Raw genomic sequence first — 20,310 nt, 5'->3', positions numbered from 1 at the left:
TTCTTTGGTTGTCTTGTGCTCTGGCTGGGGATGTGATTTGACTACAGTTGTGTGTTTTCCACCTGCATGTGAGGGTTCCCTGATGAGGCATCTAGCATAGGTGAGAAAGGAATGGTGAATGAAGAATCTTAGGGGTTTTATGAACAGACAGCTGGAGACTGTTGCTAAGTCCTGTAGTATACAAATAGCCTATATACCTAGAATGCTCTGGGTCCTGAGGGCCAAGTAGGTGACAGTAGCATACCTGATAAAGTAGTAGGTTCAATTAGAGGAATGCCAGATCTTGGGATGAACTTGACAGCTTCAGTTCTCTACGTGCCGCCACCAGGGCTGTATCATGGTTTCATCAAGTTTGTATGCCTGACTTCTGTACCCTCAAACATAAACACCCTTGAGAAGGGAGAATAGCTGAGTTGTCTTCTGATATCAAAAAGGAGCACAGCTGTGATACTTGAAGGTTAGTGCTCAAGGGATGCTGTGAAGTGCTTCACCCCTCATATATACCAGCATATAACTGCACTATTGTAGTTGTGTTCTCTGTTGTGTCACTTCCGTTTTCCTTTGCTTCAGCGAGGGAAAGTCATCCAGTGAGGAGTCATTTTTTAAACTACGTTTTCTGTCTGGAATTATTTCAGTGGGATAAGAGAGAGGTGGATTTTCAGTTAAGGTAAATTTAGTTTTATGCAGGAAAAAGCCAATGGGATGAGGTATAGGTGACAGAATACCTTGTGAGGCAGACGAGGACTATTGGCGGTAAAAAAGAGCCAACTAGGAGAAAGTTCTACAATGCACTAAGGGAAATAATCCTTAAAATGCTGAAATCTATGAAGTTTGAGGGGGTCCCAGGTTCCATTAAAAAGATTACAGGGACCGAGACCCATCCTAAGGGCTGGACCTGGTTGTCCCAGGATGTTGTAATGTTACTCTATTCTGCTTTCCGGTATCACAGTTTATAAGCTGATGTCTGGCTGATGTCAGTCTCTCTTCCCTCTCTGCCTTTCCTCTGTTCACTTCTTTTATCCAGGGAAAGTGTGAGTCCCTGCTTACCTCATGGTTTTGGATGTGGGAGTGATGGCTTTGAGATGGAGGGAATTGTGAGCTGCATCATGCAGCCTGCTGAGGCCTTGGAGGCCTAAGATGGGGAGGGCAGTTACGGCCTACTCTCAGGCCTGCCAAGGGTAGAAGAGGTGGAGGATTTCTAGATGGTTTTAGTCCAATGGACTTCATTCTACCTGATTGCCTTTTGCATATATGCACCTGTAAATAGAATCTCTCTAAACTTCCAATCAGTTGCAATGTCTTCATTCTTACTCTTCAAAAGGAGAAAGAGTAATTTCTGTCCTCCAGTCCTGGGTAGCTCATGGCCTCAAACTGGGACACAAAGTGATTATCAATGGATGATATTAGAAAAAGTGGTAGTCAGAACATGCACCTCATTAGTATTTTGTGAGTGCTTAAAGGTGCAGTCTTTGTGCAGCCTGCTTTGACACTCATCTTTCAGGGGAAAATGGCAATGCTGTGTAAGTATGCCTTCCTGACGGGATCTAACGGCACTAGGTGGTCTTTTGAGGTCCCTTCCAACCCCTAACATTCTGTGATTGAAATGGAAATTTTGCTCATTTTAGGAACTGTTCCATTTCTGCTTAAAATAATAATAAAAAATTAGATTTTATTTATTTTGACCTGAACTGATGCACTGCTGTCATGAAACTTGTTGATACCTGGCATGTCTCTATTTATGGGAAGACCAAAATTTAACTGAATTCTACTTGAAGACAACCAAGGACAAATCCAAGAAAATCTTTTGAAGATGCACACTTTGAAAGTGTAGATGAAATCTATCAGTAAGTGAAAATAATATGGTTCTCAAATACAGTCATAATGAATTTTTCAAGGAGTTTGATACCAGGTTGCCTTTGAAATTTAGCAGGCACAAGGCTTTTGACTTATTTTGATGCTTCAGGAAATCCAAAGCCTAATCCCAGTTTTGGACACTGAATCAGAACCTGAAATGAAGAATCCTGAAATACTCTCTTAAGAAAGGGGTGTTTTTATTGGTTATGAGGTTTTTTGTTTGTTTGTTTTTCCTTTCTATTTGGACATTTTTGCAGCTGCTTCCTAACTCTTTGGTTTGTTTTTGTTATTTAGAACTATTTACTTCAAGTTATCTGTTGGATTTCCCTATGCAGTTTCAAATAGTTTTCTGCTGGTATATTCAAGGATTTTAGAGCATCAGCGAATTATATACCTAGTTACTAAACCTGATATTTTTGTTCATTGAACAGGCAGGTTTTCCACATATTGGCTGGAGTTTGTGTAATATGGTCTGATAACTTCTTATAGTGTAAGCTTTCAGATGGGTGCCACCCCTGTGATTTTGCCAAGGAGTGCTTTAATGATAGTGAGATGTATTCCTTGCTTGAAGTGTTTACTACTAGAGAGTGTCTTTAGGCTTTTCTGTAAAAGGTCTTTAAATGTGTAGCTTTTTGTAGTTTCCCGTTAAAAAAAAGTTTCCCAAGGAACAATAAAGTTAGACTCATAATTCAAGTGCAATCTGCAGTCTGCTGTTAGATCAGTTTCAATCTGTGTGTATATCCAGTGGCAGCATGTTTTTAAGGGTGGACCTTTGCTGTATGAGAACAATTTAATGCTTGTACCAAGGCTGTGCTTTTGCTTATGTCTTCAATTGCAGCTTCCAAAGTTGAGAAGTGGATAGACAAGAGTGATTTAACATCCTGGAGATGCTACAGTGTAATCCTAACTTTGAGAGCTGGGGTACATAATGTTGCTCAGAGAATGAGAAATAAAGACTTGCAATCTGAACTGGCATGCAAAAGCGATTAGTGTACTTTGCAATTCAACGATAAAATAAGCTAATACTCTCTGATTAGCATGTAGAGGTGCAATAAGCCTCATAAATGTCCAGTTTCCAAGTTGTTTTTTAGCCCTAATACTGTGATGATGAGTACAGTCACATGAGCTATTGGAAAGAAAACTTACTTTCCTAAGGCTGAGCTTTATAAAGATGGATTTTCTTTTGCAGAATATGAATAGTGCATGAACTGTGCTTAGTGGTTGGAAGTCACTCTTACAGTTCTTCAAAATGCAGCATGAAACTTGGACTCCTCTGTGTACATATATATATATGTATATATATATATATGTTGTCTTAAAGCTGAGTTCTGAACGTGGCTGAATTTTACTCTGTAGTGAATACATGTGAAGAAATAATTCTAAGAATTAAATGTCTTCTGTCTTCTTAGCTACTGATTATATACTGGTCAGAGGCTTTAAAGGTTGTTATAAATGTTATTTTACAGCTCAGGTTGCTGGAGAATCTTCAATTGTTCTGCTGGAGAAGTATACGAGGTAGTCACTAATGTGCTAACATAATGATATAAACTAAACTTTTTACCAGTAAGTGAAGTGAAGACACTTTTTGGGGAGGGCTTGTGGGAAGTTGGGGGAAGTGTGGATAGTAAATCTTACTTCAGTTCTGAGAATGAATTTAGGAGCTGTTTTCTAACAGGAGATTGACAAACCTGAACTTGGTAATTTAGGCTTTTAATAACCTCTTCTGGCTCTCTGAAAAATGCAGTTATTTGGTTAGAAAAGGAAAAAAAATCTTCTGTCTGAAAATACTTTTGGGAAGGATGACTTCAGAAAGTGTACTGAATAGCAAATATAACCTTTTTCCTGATTGTTGTTCATTGATATGAGCAAATGATGAAAAACTGCACTCATGAAAGGTAAAGTAGCTGTGCAGAGAAGCTTGGCATTCTGAAGTGCTTAGTGGAACTGTAAGGAACTCTAACTAGTACTTGGATCTCCTCAGGTTGGATTTTCTTCCAGTGATTAAGTAGTGGTGTGATTATAGTGCCGAATGCTTTTTGTAGTATCCTTACCTTGCACAGATTTTCACTAGAAAATTTACTCCTTTTGTGCGATATGGAAAAGAATTCAATTTTTTTTATTGTAGCTTGAAAAAATAGGAAAATGTAATACCATATTATATTTGTAATACTATATTATATTTAACCTTATCTCTCAAAGCAAAGCATCCAGACAGAAGTTAGATAAAAGTATTACCAAATTAATCTTTTAGTCTTTAGAAAGCTTGGTAAGTGGGTAACACAAAGAACTATAGGACTTAAATCTGTGGTAGACTTGTGTTAATTTTGAATGAATGTTTAAAGTACATTATCTGCAGATATACATAGAGGAATAGAGAATTTAGAAGTATGGAGAGAGCAGCAGTGATTTGCCTGAGTGTAGAAAAAAGAAAAGGCTTGTGTGTGCACAAGAGAAATCTGTATCACACACCTCTGAACTTAATTATTTAATCAGAAATATATTCCGTGTTTGTTAAAGAAACAACCTTTTCTGATTTCATTAAGCTTCTCAGGCGTGTAGAGTTTGAGACAGGGAATGTACTTGGCTTTGGACTTAGTCAGCAACCCCTGTACAAATATTTAATTAACTTTTTGCCAATGCCAATATAGTTCCATTGTACTCAGCAAGCAGGATGAGCTCCCTCTGGTGGCTCATTTACATTGAAGAGCTGGTCTTCAGCGTCTCTTTACTGAAGTGACCAAAGATGCTGACCCCAGGTATCAGCCAGACATCAGTTCCTTGTGGGCTTATGTTTTAATTGGAAAGCATCAATAATTTTGTTATGGAGTGAAACATCAGCATTTAAATTCGCAGCAGTTTCAGCTGGTTAGCAAAGTAAATAAAGAGGTGCTGGGTGATAAAGTAAGCAAATAAAGCTGAATTACTTCCTTCTGAGTCTACATTGTGCAATAGGGGGGTGGTAGTAATTTAGGCAAGGCACCCACTTACAATAGTACTTACTATTAAACTAAGGAAGTGTTTGGATACGAAATAAAACTATCCAAGGATATGAAATCTGTGTTTTTTAAAATAGCTTAATTCTGTAGCTGCCTACAGACTGAGTTATAATGAATCTTAGTATCAAAATTAATTTAAGCTATTCTGTAGCATTAAAAAGAAGCATAATACATTTCACTTCTACATAGTCTTCTTAAAGCTATGTGGGTCATCTTAAAGCTTTGTGGGTCAAAAACACCAGCAAGTTTAAAGTGAATTTGTTGCCTCTGTACTGTTAATTTCCACAGATCCTTTCAAACTCCATGCTGTTGTAATTCAATGGGATTCTTATCATACCAGCAGTAAAGCATCCTCTCTTTGAAGTAGTGAGAGAATTTTCAAAGCCAAACAACATGCAGACTGGACATAAATCTAAAAACTTGATTGAAAATGGAAGATTTATTTTATTAAGCTATTTTCAATGAAACTAACTGCAGAATAGAATCTGAAAGAAAAAGAGAAATAGTTATTTGAATATGAATATTTGTTCTAAGATAAAATCATGCAGCATTGTTTCTGAAGGAAAAGAGAAAGGAGTCACAGCAGATGAGAATAGGAGAGAAATAGCATTTAACATTTATAGAGATGTAAAACAGAGGGAGAAATGCAGTATAATGAGCAATAGACACCTGTAATAAATCAAGAACAAATATGTTGCAAAAATGTTTTGAATGAATATTCATCTTCATTTTTAATTAGTATTTTGCATTTTTTTAATGTCCCTTAAACATTTTGGCAATTGAAATTCACAAAGATGATAATGCTTAGCAAACAGAGTATTTCTAAATGTACACTTTCACAGATAGACCTGATTGTAAGATTTTACTTTTGGTCACAAGCTGTGCATCTGTCTTCATTCTTTGTCGTATGGTTGAGAGCACAGTTCATAGTACAACCTCTATTATTCTGTGCACCTAAATATCTGATTTAAACTCAACCAAACTTAGTCTTCCAGTCTAATTATATGTAGCCAGTACCTGAAGCAGGTAAGTTAGCAAATAATAATTTCCTGTTGTGCAGATTTTTAGAACTGTGTCAAAACTCACCATTTGCTTGGTGTTGGTGATCAGAACTTTGGAAATTGAAAAATCTAATTATTGAGGAAATTACTTGTATAGTTTTTTTCAAGACTAAGAAAAATAGGAAATAACTTGCTTAGTGCACCCTGGGACCGTTTACATTTTTTTACGCTGATGATAATTAGCATTTTCCAGTCATTCTTTGATTAAGAAACACACCGATCCTTCTAATCAGTCTGTTCTCCTGGCTAATACCCAACTTCCTTTTCCTGTTCCACCAAAGTCTTAGCTGTGTTGCTGGTACTACTGAACTTCATCCTGTTGATAATACTTTTCACATAAAACATTGTCTAGATCTTCCAGCATTGTGACTTGGCCACCCTCTATGTTGACTGAACTTTGGGCTAAGAACTTGAGTCTGTTCATATTAAATAATGTTGCAGTTCTTCAAGACTATTGGATTCAGGTTAACCTAGAACTAATCAGGTCTCTTAAGTATAGCAGTACGAGGCCTGAATGGTTTCTAATTTGTTTTAGCATTTGGGCTTGAAAGAGCCATGTTCAGCATCTGTGAAGTCAGGACAACCACACATTAATTTGAAGTCTCCACATGGTGAAGAAATGTAATTAAGCAGTTAAGTAGAATGCAGGCATGAACTTAATACAAAATTATACCCCTTGTTGTGGACTAGGGTTTTTTTGTAATGTACTTTTTAATTACATAGGTTCACTGCAAAGGGAAAAAAGAGCCACAGACCTTCATAATTTAAAGATAACTAAGACCATTGTAGCCTTAGAGGACTTTATTCTGGCTAAAATTAACATAGATGGGATTAAAGACATTGCTGGTTAACCTAGAAGTCTGACTCGAATCTCAAGTTCAGATGATTTAAAATGCAGAATTATTGGTACAGTGTCAAAAGGAAGTTCACTTCTTTAAGCTTACGTGGAAGTAGACTCTACAAGAAAGCTCTATTTTAATATCTCAAGCCCACTAGTTTTCTATCAGTCTTTTCATCAAAGAGATAAGTATTCAACATGACAAATCAGAACCAGGTTTAAGGATTCTTGATACAGTTGTTTTTGAGAGGGAGGAGAAAAGTTTGTCTGTAGACTAATAAGAAATTCCCATTACTTCATAGTATATCTTAAGACTAACAGTTAAACTTTACCAGTCTGGTATGTGATATTTCTTGTCTTCAAATACTGCTGTAGTATTTTTTTTTTAATTATAGCTGGTTTAATGAGCAGGAGTTGGTCCTTTTCTTTCCATGATTTATATTAAGAATTCAGAAAAATCTCCCTGTGTACACTGGAAGCTGTGTAATCTCACACTCAAATTAACGTGGAATAATTATGGAAGAGGCATGTAAAATACAAAAAAATGTATAAAGGAGCTATAGACTTAATTTTAGTCTTTATAATCTATTTCATGACTATGGATAATGCAAATAATTTGTTTTGGTAGTGTGCACAGATACACGTCTTGCAGCATCTATAGGCTCAATTCAGAATATGATTGTAAGCTCCATTAACTAAGACTGAGAAATAGTAACTAAAGCAGTGAAGTAGTGAATCATTAGTATTTTAAAACCTCCTCACATGGCTTTGTAAGAAAATTCTGGCTGTATATAATGCCATTATTTCTCATTAGAATTCCAAATGCAATTGCATACATCTAGAAATGAAAACTATTTATTTCAAGACTTGGGTAATATTTTAAAAAAATTATAATATATTGAAACATTTTTTATGTTTGCTCTGGTTTTGGTGATTTTTTTTTTTCTCTACTTTCAATTATTCTTCATATATAGGTCTAACAATTTTACTTCTGAAATAATTAAAAAATATTTTTATTAAAAATAGCTTTTGCATTCATAATACTTATCAAGAATAATACATTTTTAAAAGAAGGATAAATATTAAGTTTATTAAGTTTCCTTTCTTCATAGCTGTTTTTGTAATATAGCACCTGGGACATTCTATGTTTTGCACTTGAGAGGGAGGGGATATTGTGAAATATTTTGCTCCTAGGCATTTTGCTTCTTGTAACTGAGAGAACAGACATGTAAATGACATTTTCAGAATGCATGTGATTACTGTAAAGACATGTGTGTGCCTACCTTTGCCTTGTTTTGCTGAGCTTTCTTCTGGTGGTATCTCATGAAACAATGAGTGCAGCCAAGGGTTAACTTTTTACTATCAACCTAGGAAAAGCAGATTTGCAATCCTTCCCAGCCTCGTCTTCCTTTTTTACACCTCATTCGCTTACTGCTGCTCTTCACTTCAAGGCAGATCCTTTGACCTAAGCAGATTATTGTAGATGCATGAAGGACACAGCAAGCTATCTGTGCTTTTAAAGGAGGAGATTTTGACTCCAAAATAGGACACTAAGCTTTTCAGCCTTATGCTGCTTTACCTAGTCAGCACGAGGCAATGTTTCCAGGTCCTTAGGGGACTCCTGTGGAATCAGATGGGAAACAAAAGGAGAAGTAGCAGCCGCTGCGAATGTGGGAGCCTGTGCCATTAGAGGGAAGCAATTGCTAATAAGGTCCTGCGAGACCTGGGTTTCCTTGGTTTCCATGGCAGTTATTAGGTAACAGAGAAACTGAATTGTCTCCCACCATGCTTTTGGGGAATAGGGGGGCAAGGTGGTGCTTCAGGGATGCAGCAGAGAGTTATAACTTGCAGCAGCTCATCACTCCAAGCATGTGAAACTCTGGATTATTGTGCCTTACTTCTTCATTTGCCGTTTCTTGTTTATGTTTGCAATTTGTTCTGCCTTTTTTTTTTTTTTTTTAAATGGAAGACCCTGCCATATGCTAAATGGTTTCTCAAATAATATTTTCCCCTTTTTATTTAGAGCTGAGCTTGGCAAAGCAAGGATATGAACAATTATACAGGTGGGCTACTCAGGGGGAGTGAAGATATAAGGCATCCGTACAGGTATTGGCAGCCTGCAGCACTGTAAAAATGCCCCTCCAACAGATTTCTGTAGTTCCAGCACGGGAGACTGCCAGCAATGGGAGAAGTTCAATGGGCAGAAACAAAGAGAAGAGCAAGGAAGTCGAGGTAAGAGGAAGGTTTCAATTTGCTATGGTAGGATGAGTCTTCCTTTGGTACCCAGTGGGTTTGGCTGCTCAGGAGGATGTGGCATGCCATAGCATTGCACAGTGCATGAGTGCAGCACGCTTTGGCACACTAAAGCAATCTCCTATCAGAACACCTCATCATTACAGAATAAAGGAACATATTTGGAAAAAAATATTAAGGAAGTTGCAAATTGAGTTAGGGGGTTTTAACTTTTTTTTTTTTAATGCATGCAGTCTGCTGGTGCTGACAGATAGTAATTCTTGTACACTATGAAGCAGCAGTTTCTTCAGAACAGGTTAGATGAAAAAGTAGTTTTAATAAGGTTCTGATAACTGTTTAAAACCAACAAAAATACATGCTAGAGACTCTAATGTGTGCTATTCTAGCAAATGTAGGCATGCACTCTATAACTTACTCTTTATTATAATATAAAAGACATCAGTATTTGTTTTCTTTATCCCTTGACTGACTTTCTGTGATTCATAAATATCTAGAAGTATTTCATTCCATCACTCAATATCATATCCTGTTGTTTTCTAGTAAAGCAGAAACTGTAAGTTCTTATCTTAGTGATGATTAGAACATAAAATACAGAAAATGTGTGCAAATTTTTACTTGATAAAAGCTCTTGCTATGTATAGATTAAACACACGTCATGCAAGACACTCCTCTCCCTCCCTCCCCCCAAAAAAGGCATTCCTTTCCATCTAAAAACATGAAAACATAATTGTCTGTTTATAGATGTAGCAGTATTTGTACATAAACATAGACATCTACATTTTACAGACCTATTCCTTGTCTCTGGTTCTTTGTTCCCTTTTGCTGTATGGAAAATAAGGAAGTACTGGGAAAATAAACATGGTGTCTTTTAAGTATTAGCTAAGAGATTGTGTGACAAACTGGATCCCTGAAAGAAGTGACGTTTTAACTGTCTTCTTGTAGTTTATGGGATGTAATTTTCAGGGAATTGTTAAACAGATCAACAGATGTGTGACTCTGAAACAACATTTTGGTAAGCTCACAGGCTTTTTATTTTTTTTGTTTGTTTGTTTACATACTTTTTTTCCTTAATATTTGACTTTGACAAGTCCACTGAGTATGGTTATTCTGATTTTGGTTTTAACACTCATATATAAGCAGTATCCCTTCCTGGAAATAATCTCAAATTGCTTACTGGTAGCACTGTCATCAAAGTTCATAATGTCTAGAGGTTTGTGTTCTGAAATGGAAAACATTTGCTTTGGTTTGTTTTTATCCCTTCATTAAGTGGTTGAAGATAAAGGTTCAGGTGGAAACTGTTAAACATAGAATTGCTGAGTTGGAAGAGTTTGTTCTTTCTATTGATACTCAAGAAGTGAAAAGGAGAAGTAAATAATGTTACCTATCTTAAAATTGCTCTTTGGCATTCTTTTAATTTGAGGTTGCTCTGGGCAGTGTAGATGGTCTTCTGTCCCAAATATTCCTACACAGCATGATCCTCAACAAGGCAAACTTCTTTGCTTGTACCCACTGTTTCTGTCTGTGCTGGTGAGGAGCTTCTGGGTTTATGGTATCCATTGATACCATTTCTGTGAGTGTCTATTTTTTCTGCATTTAAATTAGCAATCATTCTGAGGTGAAAGCTAAATAAAGTCATTATGTGGGCTTCCTGAAGGCAGAAGAGCATCGAGCTGGTTCAGCTTCAGGAAGATGTGAAAAAAGTGAATTGTCTGGAAATGTATTAAAATTGCTAGGATAACAGTTGTTAGGACTGTATGTCAAATTCTGTTCTTACTAGAGAATTTTGTATGACATAATTACAACAGGATAAAAAAAATTAGAGGAGTTCATCTTTTAACTGCAAAGTTTACTGCAGTAAACTATCTCTGAGTTGACAGTGAATTACGTAAATCTGGTCAATTTAAGAACCTCAGTTGCACGTGATTCATGATGCAACTCATTCTGTACTGCTTTCCTGTGATTCTAGATCCTCACGGTCTTCTGTTACCTGAAGGTTTTAAACGTGTCTATGTGCACTTACAGATGATTGACAAATATTGATCTATTTTTAAGAATACTAAGCACAGCATTAATGATGAGCCACAAGGGCCCATAGTGGATATCTTTCCAATGTTATGAGTAGAGGCTGATAACAATGACTAGAGAGAGCTTTTTAGAGCAATCTTCCTATGCTGTATCCTTTGTGGGAGCAAAAACTTTCGTGCATCCTATTCCTGTAGTTTTTGAGTGATTTAGATCAATAATTAGCAGAAATTTGAGTGAATAATGGATTTTGCATCAAATTTACTTGTAGAACTATTTGAGTGTGGTCTTAAAGATGAGGCAGGTTTTTTGCTGAAGTGTGATATAACCTGTTGCAGCAACTCTGCATTAAATTTCCATATGCAGATATAATCATATGATAGTTTGTGTCACTGATTTTAGTAAGGCTTAGCAGTCATTATTGCCACTTGTTTTACCCAAAAACGTTTATTTAAACAAGCTTTCTTTTAGTAATGCTGTGGGTATGGATCATGGCAGAAATGAAGACCAAAGTACAGAATATAGAACTCATTCACAACATGATGTGGACTTTTTTAATACTAAGCAGTTAATTCAGATCCTTTCAATATCTGTAAAAAGGATGTAATTTTACAGTGAAAACAGACACCTAAGTGTCTGTTTTCAGATATGTTTTTTTAATATAACTATTACTCTCAAAGTGAATTAAGTCAGTAACCTAAAACTTAAGTGATGTCACCAGGACACCAAAGCTGGTTGGTTTCCTTTAATGTGATAAAAAAGGATTGGAGAAATAAATACATAATTCCTGAAGCATATGATTGCTGACATGCCTCCTCTGGCTGTTAATTTTGTTATTTATTTGTGAGCATAGACTGTGAAGATCTGTTTACACTGTTTTGTGGTTGGGGATGGATTAATACTCTAAAGTGAGTTATGTAGAGAAAGAAATGTTCATATACTAGAGAAAATGGGACAGGGCAACTTGCATGAAGCTTAGCAAAATTACTAACACTAGCCATAGTTTTGTAAGGGTCATAGAAAATAAACTGCTGTGACTACAGTGGAATGTTATTTATAGACTGGACTGTTGTTTACTCGGAATGGTAGAAGTAAGTTTATAAATGCCAACAGGAAATATCATTATATGGTAGAGAAGATACACTTTGATGATAGACTAGCACTCAGCTGCCGAGGCAAGCAGCTCCAGTGCCAGCATAATCAGCAGCAAAGCACTCTAGGCTCGAACTGAAGGAATTTCAAGGGGACCTCTGAAAGATCGTCTAGTCCAATGCCCCTGCTAAAGCAGGTTCACATAGAGCAATTTGGACAGGATCTTGTCCAGGTGGATACTGAATATCTCCAGAGAAGAAGGCTACACAACCTCTCTGGACAGCCTATTCCACTGTGCTGTCACCCTCAAAGAAAAAGGTACAGTACAGCAGAGACAAAACAGCCTGGAAGGTCTTGGAGTTTGTAAAACATAACTACCTGCCACAGCTGGTGAGTGAGTCGGCTAGAAAAGTTGCCCCACTGGATTTGTTTTTCATGAATAGAGAAGGATCTGGGAAACTGCAGGCCTCTCAGGTTGATCTTGGTGTCACAGAGGTTTGGGGAGCAGATAATCTTCACTGGTGTCATATGTCTTGTGCAGGACAACCAGGCAACCATCCCCAGTCAGAATGGGTTTATGAGAGACAGATCTTGCTTAGTGGATGGGGGAAAGGCTATGGATGTTGTCTATCCAGACTTCAGGAAAGCCTTTGATACTGATTCCTTGCAGCTCTCTCCTGAAGAAACTGGCTGCTCATGGCTTGGATAGGTGCACTCTTCCCTGAGTGAAAAACCTGTCTGGATGGTCAGGCTTAAAGAGTTGTGGTGAATGGAGTTAAATCCAGTTGGTAGTTGGTCAGAAGTGGTGTTCTCTGGGGCTCAGTATTAGGGCCAGGTTTTTTTAATATCCTTATCAATGATATGGGTGAGACAATTGTGTGAACTCTCAATAAGTTTGCAAATGACACCAGACTGCATGGGAATGTTGATCTACCCCCTGCTTGAGGGTAGGAGGGCTCTACAGCAGGATCTGGATAGGCTGGACTAATAAGTCAAGGCCAATGGAATGAGGTTCAACAGGGCTAAGTGCCAGATTATGAGCTTGGGTCACAACAACCCCATGCAGTGCCACAAATTCTCACTAAAATATTCCAGTTAGCCTCAAACTAGCACAGGAAGAGTGGCTGGAAACTGCCCAGTAGAAGAGCCTGAGGGTGTTTGTTGTCAGCTCAGTGAATACAAGCCGGCAGTGTGTCCTGGTGGCCAAGAAGGCCAGCAGTATCCTGGATTGTTTTAGAAATAGTGTGGCCAGCAGGACTAGGGAATTGATTGTCCACCTGTAGTCAACATTGGTGAGACTGCACCCTGACTACTATGTTCAGTTTTGAGCTCTTCACTATAAGGACATTGAGGTGCTGGAGCATGTCCAGAGAAGGATATACTGTGAAGGAAGCAGTGCTTATAAATTTCAGTTAAATTGTTTTCATGACAGCTGTGCAGTACTTAGATATTTGATACTTTAAACGTGTCTGTAATTAATGAAAAAAAGATAAAGGTTTTATATTTCTGTTTATGTTGGTTTATTGCCATACAACCTTACAGCAATGCTGTAAGTAGCTTAGCAGCTTTGATCACATTACCAGAATGTGAAAATAAAGTAATTCTTGATCTATGAACATGTCACTTATACCGGTGCTAATACAATATTTCTTCTTTGGATGGCTTGAGTCATGTGATCCAAAAAATAAAAGTCTTAGAATTCTGAGAAGTTGATGAAATAATTCTTCAGTCAGATTGCAGATGTTTGTAGTTTTGTTTCTAACTGTCTTAAACTCTGTTCTTAAAGTTTCTTGGTTATAATTTAACAGATGAATGAATGTACTCATCACTGAACATACAGGTAAATTTTTTTTACAAGAAGTGTAAGGATTTGTTTGTTTTCAAGTACAGCTGTCTGAGAGGGTCATGTAATTACAGTCTTTTTAGAAGGCAGAATTTTTTATTTATCAATATATGGGAGTGGGAGAATGTGCAGAGGGAGCTCTAGCTTATAAATCAGATCACCGATGTACTTTGACACTTACTGCCTTTCCTTCATACTGTGTCGTAATGTAATGCTTATGGTGGACGTGATATTACTTACATACAGTATATGACAAAATCTCTAATCCTCTATATTGCCAATATTACTTGGCATACTTCAAAGGATAGGAGAGATTATTTTTTCTTGACACAATCATGGTTTGGACTTCTATGCCATGTTTGCATGGAAATCCACCTTTATCTGCCTTTAAGAGACATTTAGTGCTTCCTGGTGATGATTTTCTATAATTTTGTGGTGATTGTTTGCTGTTGTGCTTAATGGTTGATGTGCTTCCAAAGTATAGTGGTAAATCAGTCTGTGATATGCTTGATTTTCTTTCAGATGCTTTAGAGAGTTAAGTTCTTTATCAGTACGTCTTCTGACTCGAACTATTATTATTTTAACCTACCATGCGATTCCTGTGACAGACTTTTGTGAGAGTGAGAAAAAGAGGAAGTGTTACCTAATACAGACTGGGTTTGTTCTAATCATTTTGATTCCTTGTTCGTATTTCTGTGAAGAAAAACATTACTTTGGCACCAGAAAGAAGATTAAAAGATCACTTGCTGTGCTTGTGTTAATATACTGTGGGGTGATGCCAATTCTATGCAGGCTGCGTTTCCTGGAGAGGTTATGTTAAGATTATTGGCTGCATAGTATGATTGTTGAGCTTTTTATGGAAAGAAGACACTAAGAACATATTCCACCAACTTGAATTGTTGTATATTGACTATGTGTCAGATACCAGTATTGATTTTAAAGTAAGTCTTTCCACTGATAAAGGACTTGGAACTTTCATATCTCAGTAGCCTTCTTCCTCTTTGTGTTTCTAGCCAGTGCTTGCAATCTGCTGGCATATATCTTCTGATTCTTCTGAAGTTTGACTACAAGTCTGAAGAAGAAAGCATTTGTAATTGCTTTTATCTCTGGAATTCTCAGTTCCAATAAATTGAAGATTTGGGCTTGCATGTGTGTTTTACCTCTCCTACTCTAAAATGCTTCTTATTTTTTAATTATTAGGTTTCAGAATTAATTTCATTCGGATTTCTTTCTAATGTTACTCTGAGATTTTACAGAAGAAACATTGCCATATTAAAAAGTTGTTGTTGTTTTTCCCTGCTAAATTGTATTTTAAAAAACCCAACAACTAATGCAACCCTCCCAACAAACCCAAACCACGCATGAAAAAAAGTATCTTTTTAATTAGTGGTTGTTTGTCTTGTCCAACTGTAACCTTTCATGGCTTGCTTTGTTTTGTGACTTAGATCCTGAATTTAATTAGAGCACTGATGCTAATTGAGATAACTTCCAGAATATGTGGTAGTGCCTAAACATGGTTGTTGGATGGGACTGATCTGGAACTGGAAATAATTCAGGAAGATGAAAAAAGAGCATTTGTTCTAGGTGCTTCTCACACTTCCCTTATGAACAGTTCTCCTTCTTTGAGAGGGAAATTGATTACTTGGTAACACTTGTATCATTTGATTTTGCTAGTGATTTGGCAAGACTAACACAATATAAATGGTTAACTGAATAAACCTTGTGAAAATAGTGCGTTTTGTTGGTGAAGTGCATTCTGCTCACGTGTTTGTCTTTTTGTGCTTTACTATGAGTCCTGGTGACTAAGCACCAAGATACTGGAGTCTATTATATCAGATGCTAGGTGCAGCTAGAGACAATTGTGACTGGGACGTGTACAAAGTCCACAGAGGAGTTGGTTTAATATCTGCAAAGACTGTACCTGGAAGGACACTGTATCTGTAGTGCTGGATGAGAGAGCTAAAGGTGATGGAGTTGCATGGGATAGTATTGCACGAGTGTTGTTGGAAGCGCTGCCGCCTCTCAGTTTTCTAACCATTTCCAGCTTTTTTTCTCTGAATATATGAGATCAGACACAGGTGGGAGTGTGAAGTGGTTTCCCCAAACCTTCTGCCAGGGTTACATCATTCTTACAGATAGGCAGTGACAAGAAGGCCTGTTAAAATCCTCTAATGCTGATGATGTCTCCTACAGTGAGGAAAGGAGGTCACAGCATGCATAAGGGGAGTGCAGCTGTGAGCTCAGCCTAAGTGCATGCCTTGTATGAAATGTGTTGTAAGTCTCATTAATGAGGAATCTTCACTGTAAGCTGGTATCTGCAGGTAGTGTTTGGCTTTCCTGAGCCACAGTGATGGTACTGAGTCATTGCTAGTTCTCTGGTGGTCCTCTTTGTGGAATCCATGGCAAACCGTTTACTCAAAAATAGTGTTGTTTTTGATGGTAGGTTTTCCCAATACATTTTTTCTCATCCCTTCATCATCTGTAATGCTGTTCCTTGGGTCATTATAATAACAAGAACTGAAGTTGATGGACACTTCACAGCACTCTGACTTTGGTTCTAATTCTAAATGTAGTTTTCTGTGCTTTCACTTTCCTGATAAATTAGTGTGACACTGATTCTCCTGCTTTTTTAGAACATTCCAAAATCCCTTAGTGAAGTCCATTCTACAAGGGATATAGATGTGTTGTGTTGTTTTCTGTGGATGGATCTTGTAGGTAAAATGTTTCCATGGAAACATTAGACCCTTCAGCCTTTACAGTTTATGAATACAGTGCAGCTTGGCTCAAGTTCTCATGTGGAGGCTCCTTGTTTTCTGCCATTTTAAGCTTTGTTTAAAATACCAATGTGAATCACTTATTTTGTGGGCATTTGTTGAGTGTGGCTGAGAATTTGCACTATTGCTGTCATTGTCCATTTCAAATTTTTGAAGATTAGCATATAAAAGCTAAAAGCACAAATTAGAAAAGATTGTAAGAAGAATGGAATAATTCAATGCAGAACTATTAAAACCTATGCAACACAGTTGGTGTTTATGGCTTCTATGTTATAACTTCGTATTCATGAAATTTCTAGTACCATTTTGGTTTTATGAATATATATGAGCATAGATTATGCTGATGGTCTGTTGTGTATTTAGCAGATATGTAGAAGGGCAGTTTAATCATAGTTTGAAATATGAGTATCTTAACATAATTTATCAATCAGGCTCACAGTGTTCATCTCTGATAAAATTAATAATTTGTAGACTGGTCATGACAGTGCTGTCAATACCAAATGTTCAAGGAGGAACAAAGAATTACGAAGAATCTTTATGTATTTTCACAGATAGTGTTAGCAAGCTGCTTCTCTGCAATCATAATTGTAAGACAGTGGCTTGGAAGAGAAGTCTGGGAACAGTGCATTCCTTATTTTTAGAGATTTCATACTCTCAGAATCTGCCACCAGCCAGCCTGGATGGAGAATTTTGAGTTCATTTGAGATCTTAATATAGAATGATTTATTCACCTGAAATGCTACTGTCCAGGTGTTACAGGGGAAATATGACAGGATCACTTTTGTCTCTGAAGCTAACATAACCTTTATTATCAAGCAGCTAAACTCAGATTAAATAGATTATGACATAACTGGGAATAGGTAGCCTGCTGTCACTATTTGCAGTACAGTTCACCATGCTGCCATATACAAGCTGTGGATCTGTTTTGTAAAACTTTGAGGTATCAGTTTAGTGCCTGTTCTGAAAATAAACAGTTGACCTACAGCATTTTGCTAAACCTTTTTTTTTCCCCTGACTTACCAAAAAAAAAAAAAAAAAAAAAAAGGACAAATTTAAATGTGATGATTGGACCATTAATTCATAGAATGCTTTTTGTTAAACATGATTACCCCAAGTAATACATGTATCTGTGTATGGTAACTTAATGTGCAAGTAAGTCAAGCGCAGGTTAAGTATGTCTGACTAAAGTTCAAGTAAACCTTTCATCTTCGGTGTGACTTCTTCCTGTTTGTTTTATTTTTCCCTCAGCAGCCCTACGTTAGGACTCAACACTTTCTAGTATGCACAAGCATATTTCATTTGCCATTTACTTCCTGGCAGAGTAGCATTTGGCACTATGCAGAATCAGAAGAGTAGAACATTTAAGAAACAAATGCTCTACTTCTACTGGTACTGAAGTATTACTCTGTCCAAAATAAAAACAAGCAAACCCTGCTGATGCTGTAGCTGTTCTACAAAGTAATTAGTCAAAGTATACTTAGCTTTGAAATTGAACATTGTGACTGCAAAATAGGTTTTATATCCTTACATTATTTATAATGAATGTTTTGGTAACACTGAAAATGATAACATAGTAGTATCTCATGGAAATACAAGTGGCATTATGTGACATTGTAGGATGTCAGAGTCCTTAAGGCTGTACTGCAAATAACCTATTCCAAATTTTATGCTGCTTTAGTTTAATGAGAGAAAACCTAAACACTATTTCTTTGGCCTTGCTTTGCCTGAATTGCTGCAGCCAACGATATTTAATGTTGAACTAATGCTTCAGATATTATTAACAGAGACAGACTCATGTACTGTCCTTCTCATGATGAAGAAGAAATAATAAAAATAAAATTTTCATGGCAATTTTTTTTTCTTTTTTAATTTGCTTTGCATTTTGGACTGTTTGGTGGAGTCTTCTAGTTGTTAATTGTGCTGTCTTTTATGATTGCTGCATCTATGTTTAATATACTGTTTGAGTAATTTATCTAATTTTATTTTTTAAAATAGAAGATGAAACAATTAAAATGGTTATTTAATTAAAAAAAAAAAAGGGGGGGTTGGGGAATAGAATTAAGTATCTGCAGCTGACTAACTGCCTGGAAATTGTTTCACTCTGAATGAGGTTACAATTAACTACCATCTGTGAGGGGAAAGTAGATATTCCATTGGTCTTCAGGGGAGTTATGGTACAAAGCTTCTTCTGCACTATTCATGATGCGACTCATTTTTCCTCCTTCCAAATTTCTGGTTAGGAGTACTGAAAGTTAGAATAAGGAAGAAAGTATCACAGAGATGAGATATTTTGAGTCACTGTAGCTCTGCCTACCTACTCTCGCAGATTTGAAGCAATTCTTAAACTGTGAGAGTGTTCACAGTCTTCATGGTTTGAGATCCATGCTTTAAGACTCTGCTTATAGTCCTTAAGGTTCTGCGTGTGTGTCTGGGGTCGTTGCTGTAAGTCTTTTCACATCAGAGACTCTTGCATTTCCTAGGATAATCTTTTGACTTACAGGATCAAAGAATTTTAGGGATTGGAATGGAACCCTGGAGATCTTGGGTCCAACCCCCCTGCCAGAGCAGGACCATACAGTCTGATGTAGGTCACGTACGAATGCATCCAGATGAGTCTGGAAAGTGTCCAGAGGAGACTCCACAACCTCTCTGAGGGGCCTGTTCCAGTGCTCTGTGACTCTTATAGTAAAGAAGTTCTTCCTCATGTTGAGCTGGATCTTGTGCTGTAGTTTATGTCCATTGCCACTTGTCCTATCACAGGGAGCAAGTGAGAAGTGGCTGTCCCTTTCTGACACCCAGCCCTTTCATGTTTGTATACATTTTTCAGTTCCCCTCTCAGACTTCTCTACAGACCAAAAAAGCCCCAGGTCTCTCAGCCTTTCCTCGTAAGGCATGTTCTCCAGCAGTCCCTTAATCATCCTTGTGGCCTTCCATTGGGCTCTCTCAAGTAGATTCCTGTCCCTCTTGAACTGGGGAGCCCAGAACTAGATGAAATATTCAAGGTAGGGCCTTACTAGGACAAAGTAGAGGGGGAGAAGAACCTCCCTCCATCTGCTGAACATCTTCTTGATGGCCCCCCCCCCCACCCGGATTCCATTGGCCTTTTTGGCCACAGGGCACGTTGCTGTCCCATGGATAACTTGTCTCATAGATAACTTAGTGTTATCTAAATTTAGAAAGGTGTGTTTCTGTATGAGGTTTAAGTTTAGTTGCTGGTTCTGTTTTGGGGTTTTTTTGAGGGAGGGGTGGTGATGTGGGTTTTTTTTGCTTGTTTTCATTTTGATAAGCATTGGCTCATTTACATCATTGGTATCTTTGCTTCATTTAATGGGCCTGATGATTTCTGACTATTGAGTGCTTTATGCTGGAGGTTGTATAGTTAGTTCTGTAAGAAATGTTAAGTTTATTCTATGCTAGGGTTATTTTTATATGGCATGTGGATTGTGTTTTTGTTTCTCTCAGTGACTAGTCAGGTGTTCTCTCTTATGGTAATCCCAAAGTGTTGTTTTGGTTTTAGTTTGGTTGGTTGCTTTTTTTTTTTTAATGCCTCATGCAGATATCTAATGTTAAAATTCCT

At 37.2% G+C, this 20,310-nt stretch overlaps 1 protein-coding gene across 8 annotated transcripts in view; it reads left to right on the top strand.

Moving 5' to 3' along the window:
* MARCHF1 (membrane associated ring-CH-type finger 1) overlaps positions 1-20,310 on the top strand; it is a 255,582-nt gene that overhangs the window by 133,373 nt on the left and 101,899 nt on the right. Inside the window, exon 3 of one of the 8 annotated variants that reach the window (XM_064148765.1) lies at positions 8,773-8,981. The exons of 6 other annotated variants lie outside the window; for them this stretch is intronic. In XM_064148765.1, coding sequence (XP_064004835.1) covers positions 8,883-8,981 — 99 coding nt within the window. In that variant the 5' untranslated portion in view covers positions 8,773-8,882. Of the gene's footprint in view, positions 1-8,772; positions 8,982-20,310 lie in introns of those variants that run through there. One more of the 8 variants, XM_064148763.1, reaches the window with a different exon arrangement.

The sequence above is a fragment of the Pogoniulus pusillus genome, chromosome 9, assembly GCF_015220805.1.
Source record: "Pogoniulus pusillus isolate bPogPus1 chromosome 9, bPogPus1.pri, whole genome shotgun sequence".
Lineage (NCBI taxonomy): Eukaryota > Metazoa > Chordata > Aves > Piciformes > Lybiidae > Pogoniulus > Pogoniulus pusillus.
This window is presented reverse-complemented; position numbering and strand designations above follow the sequence as displayed.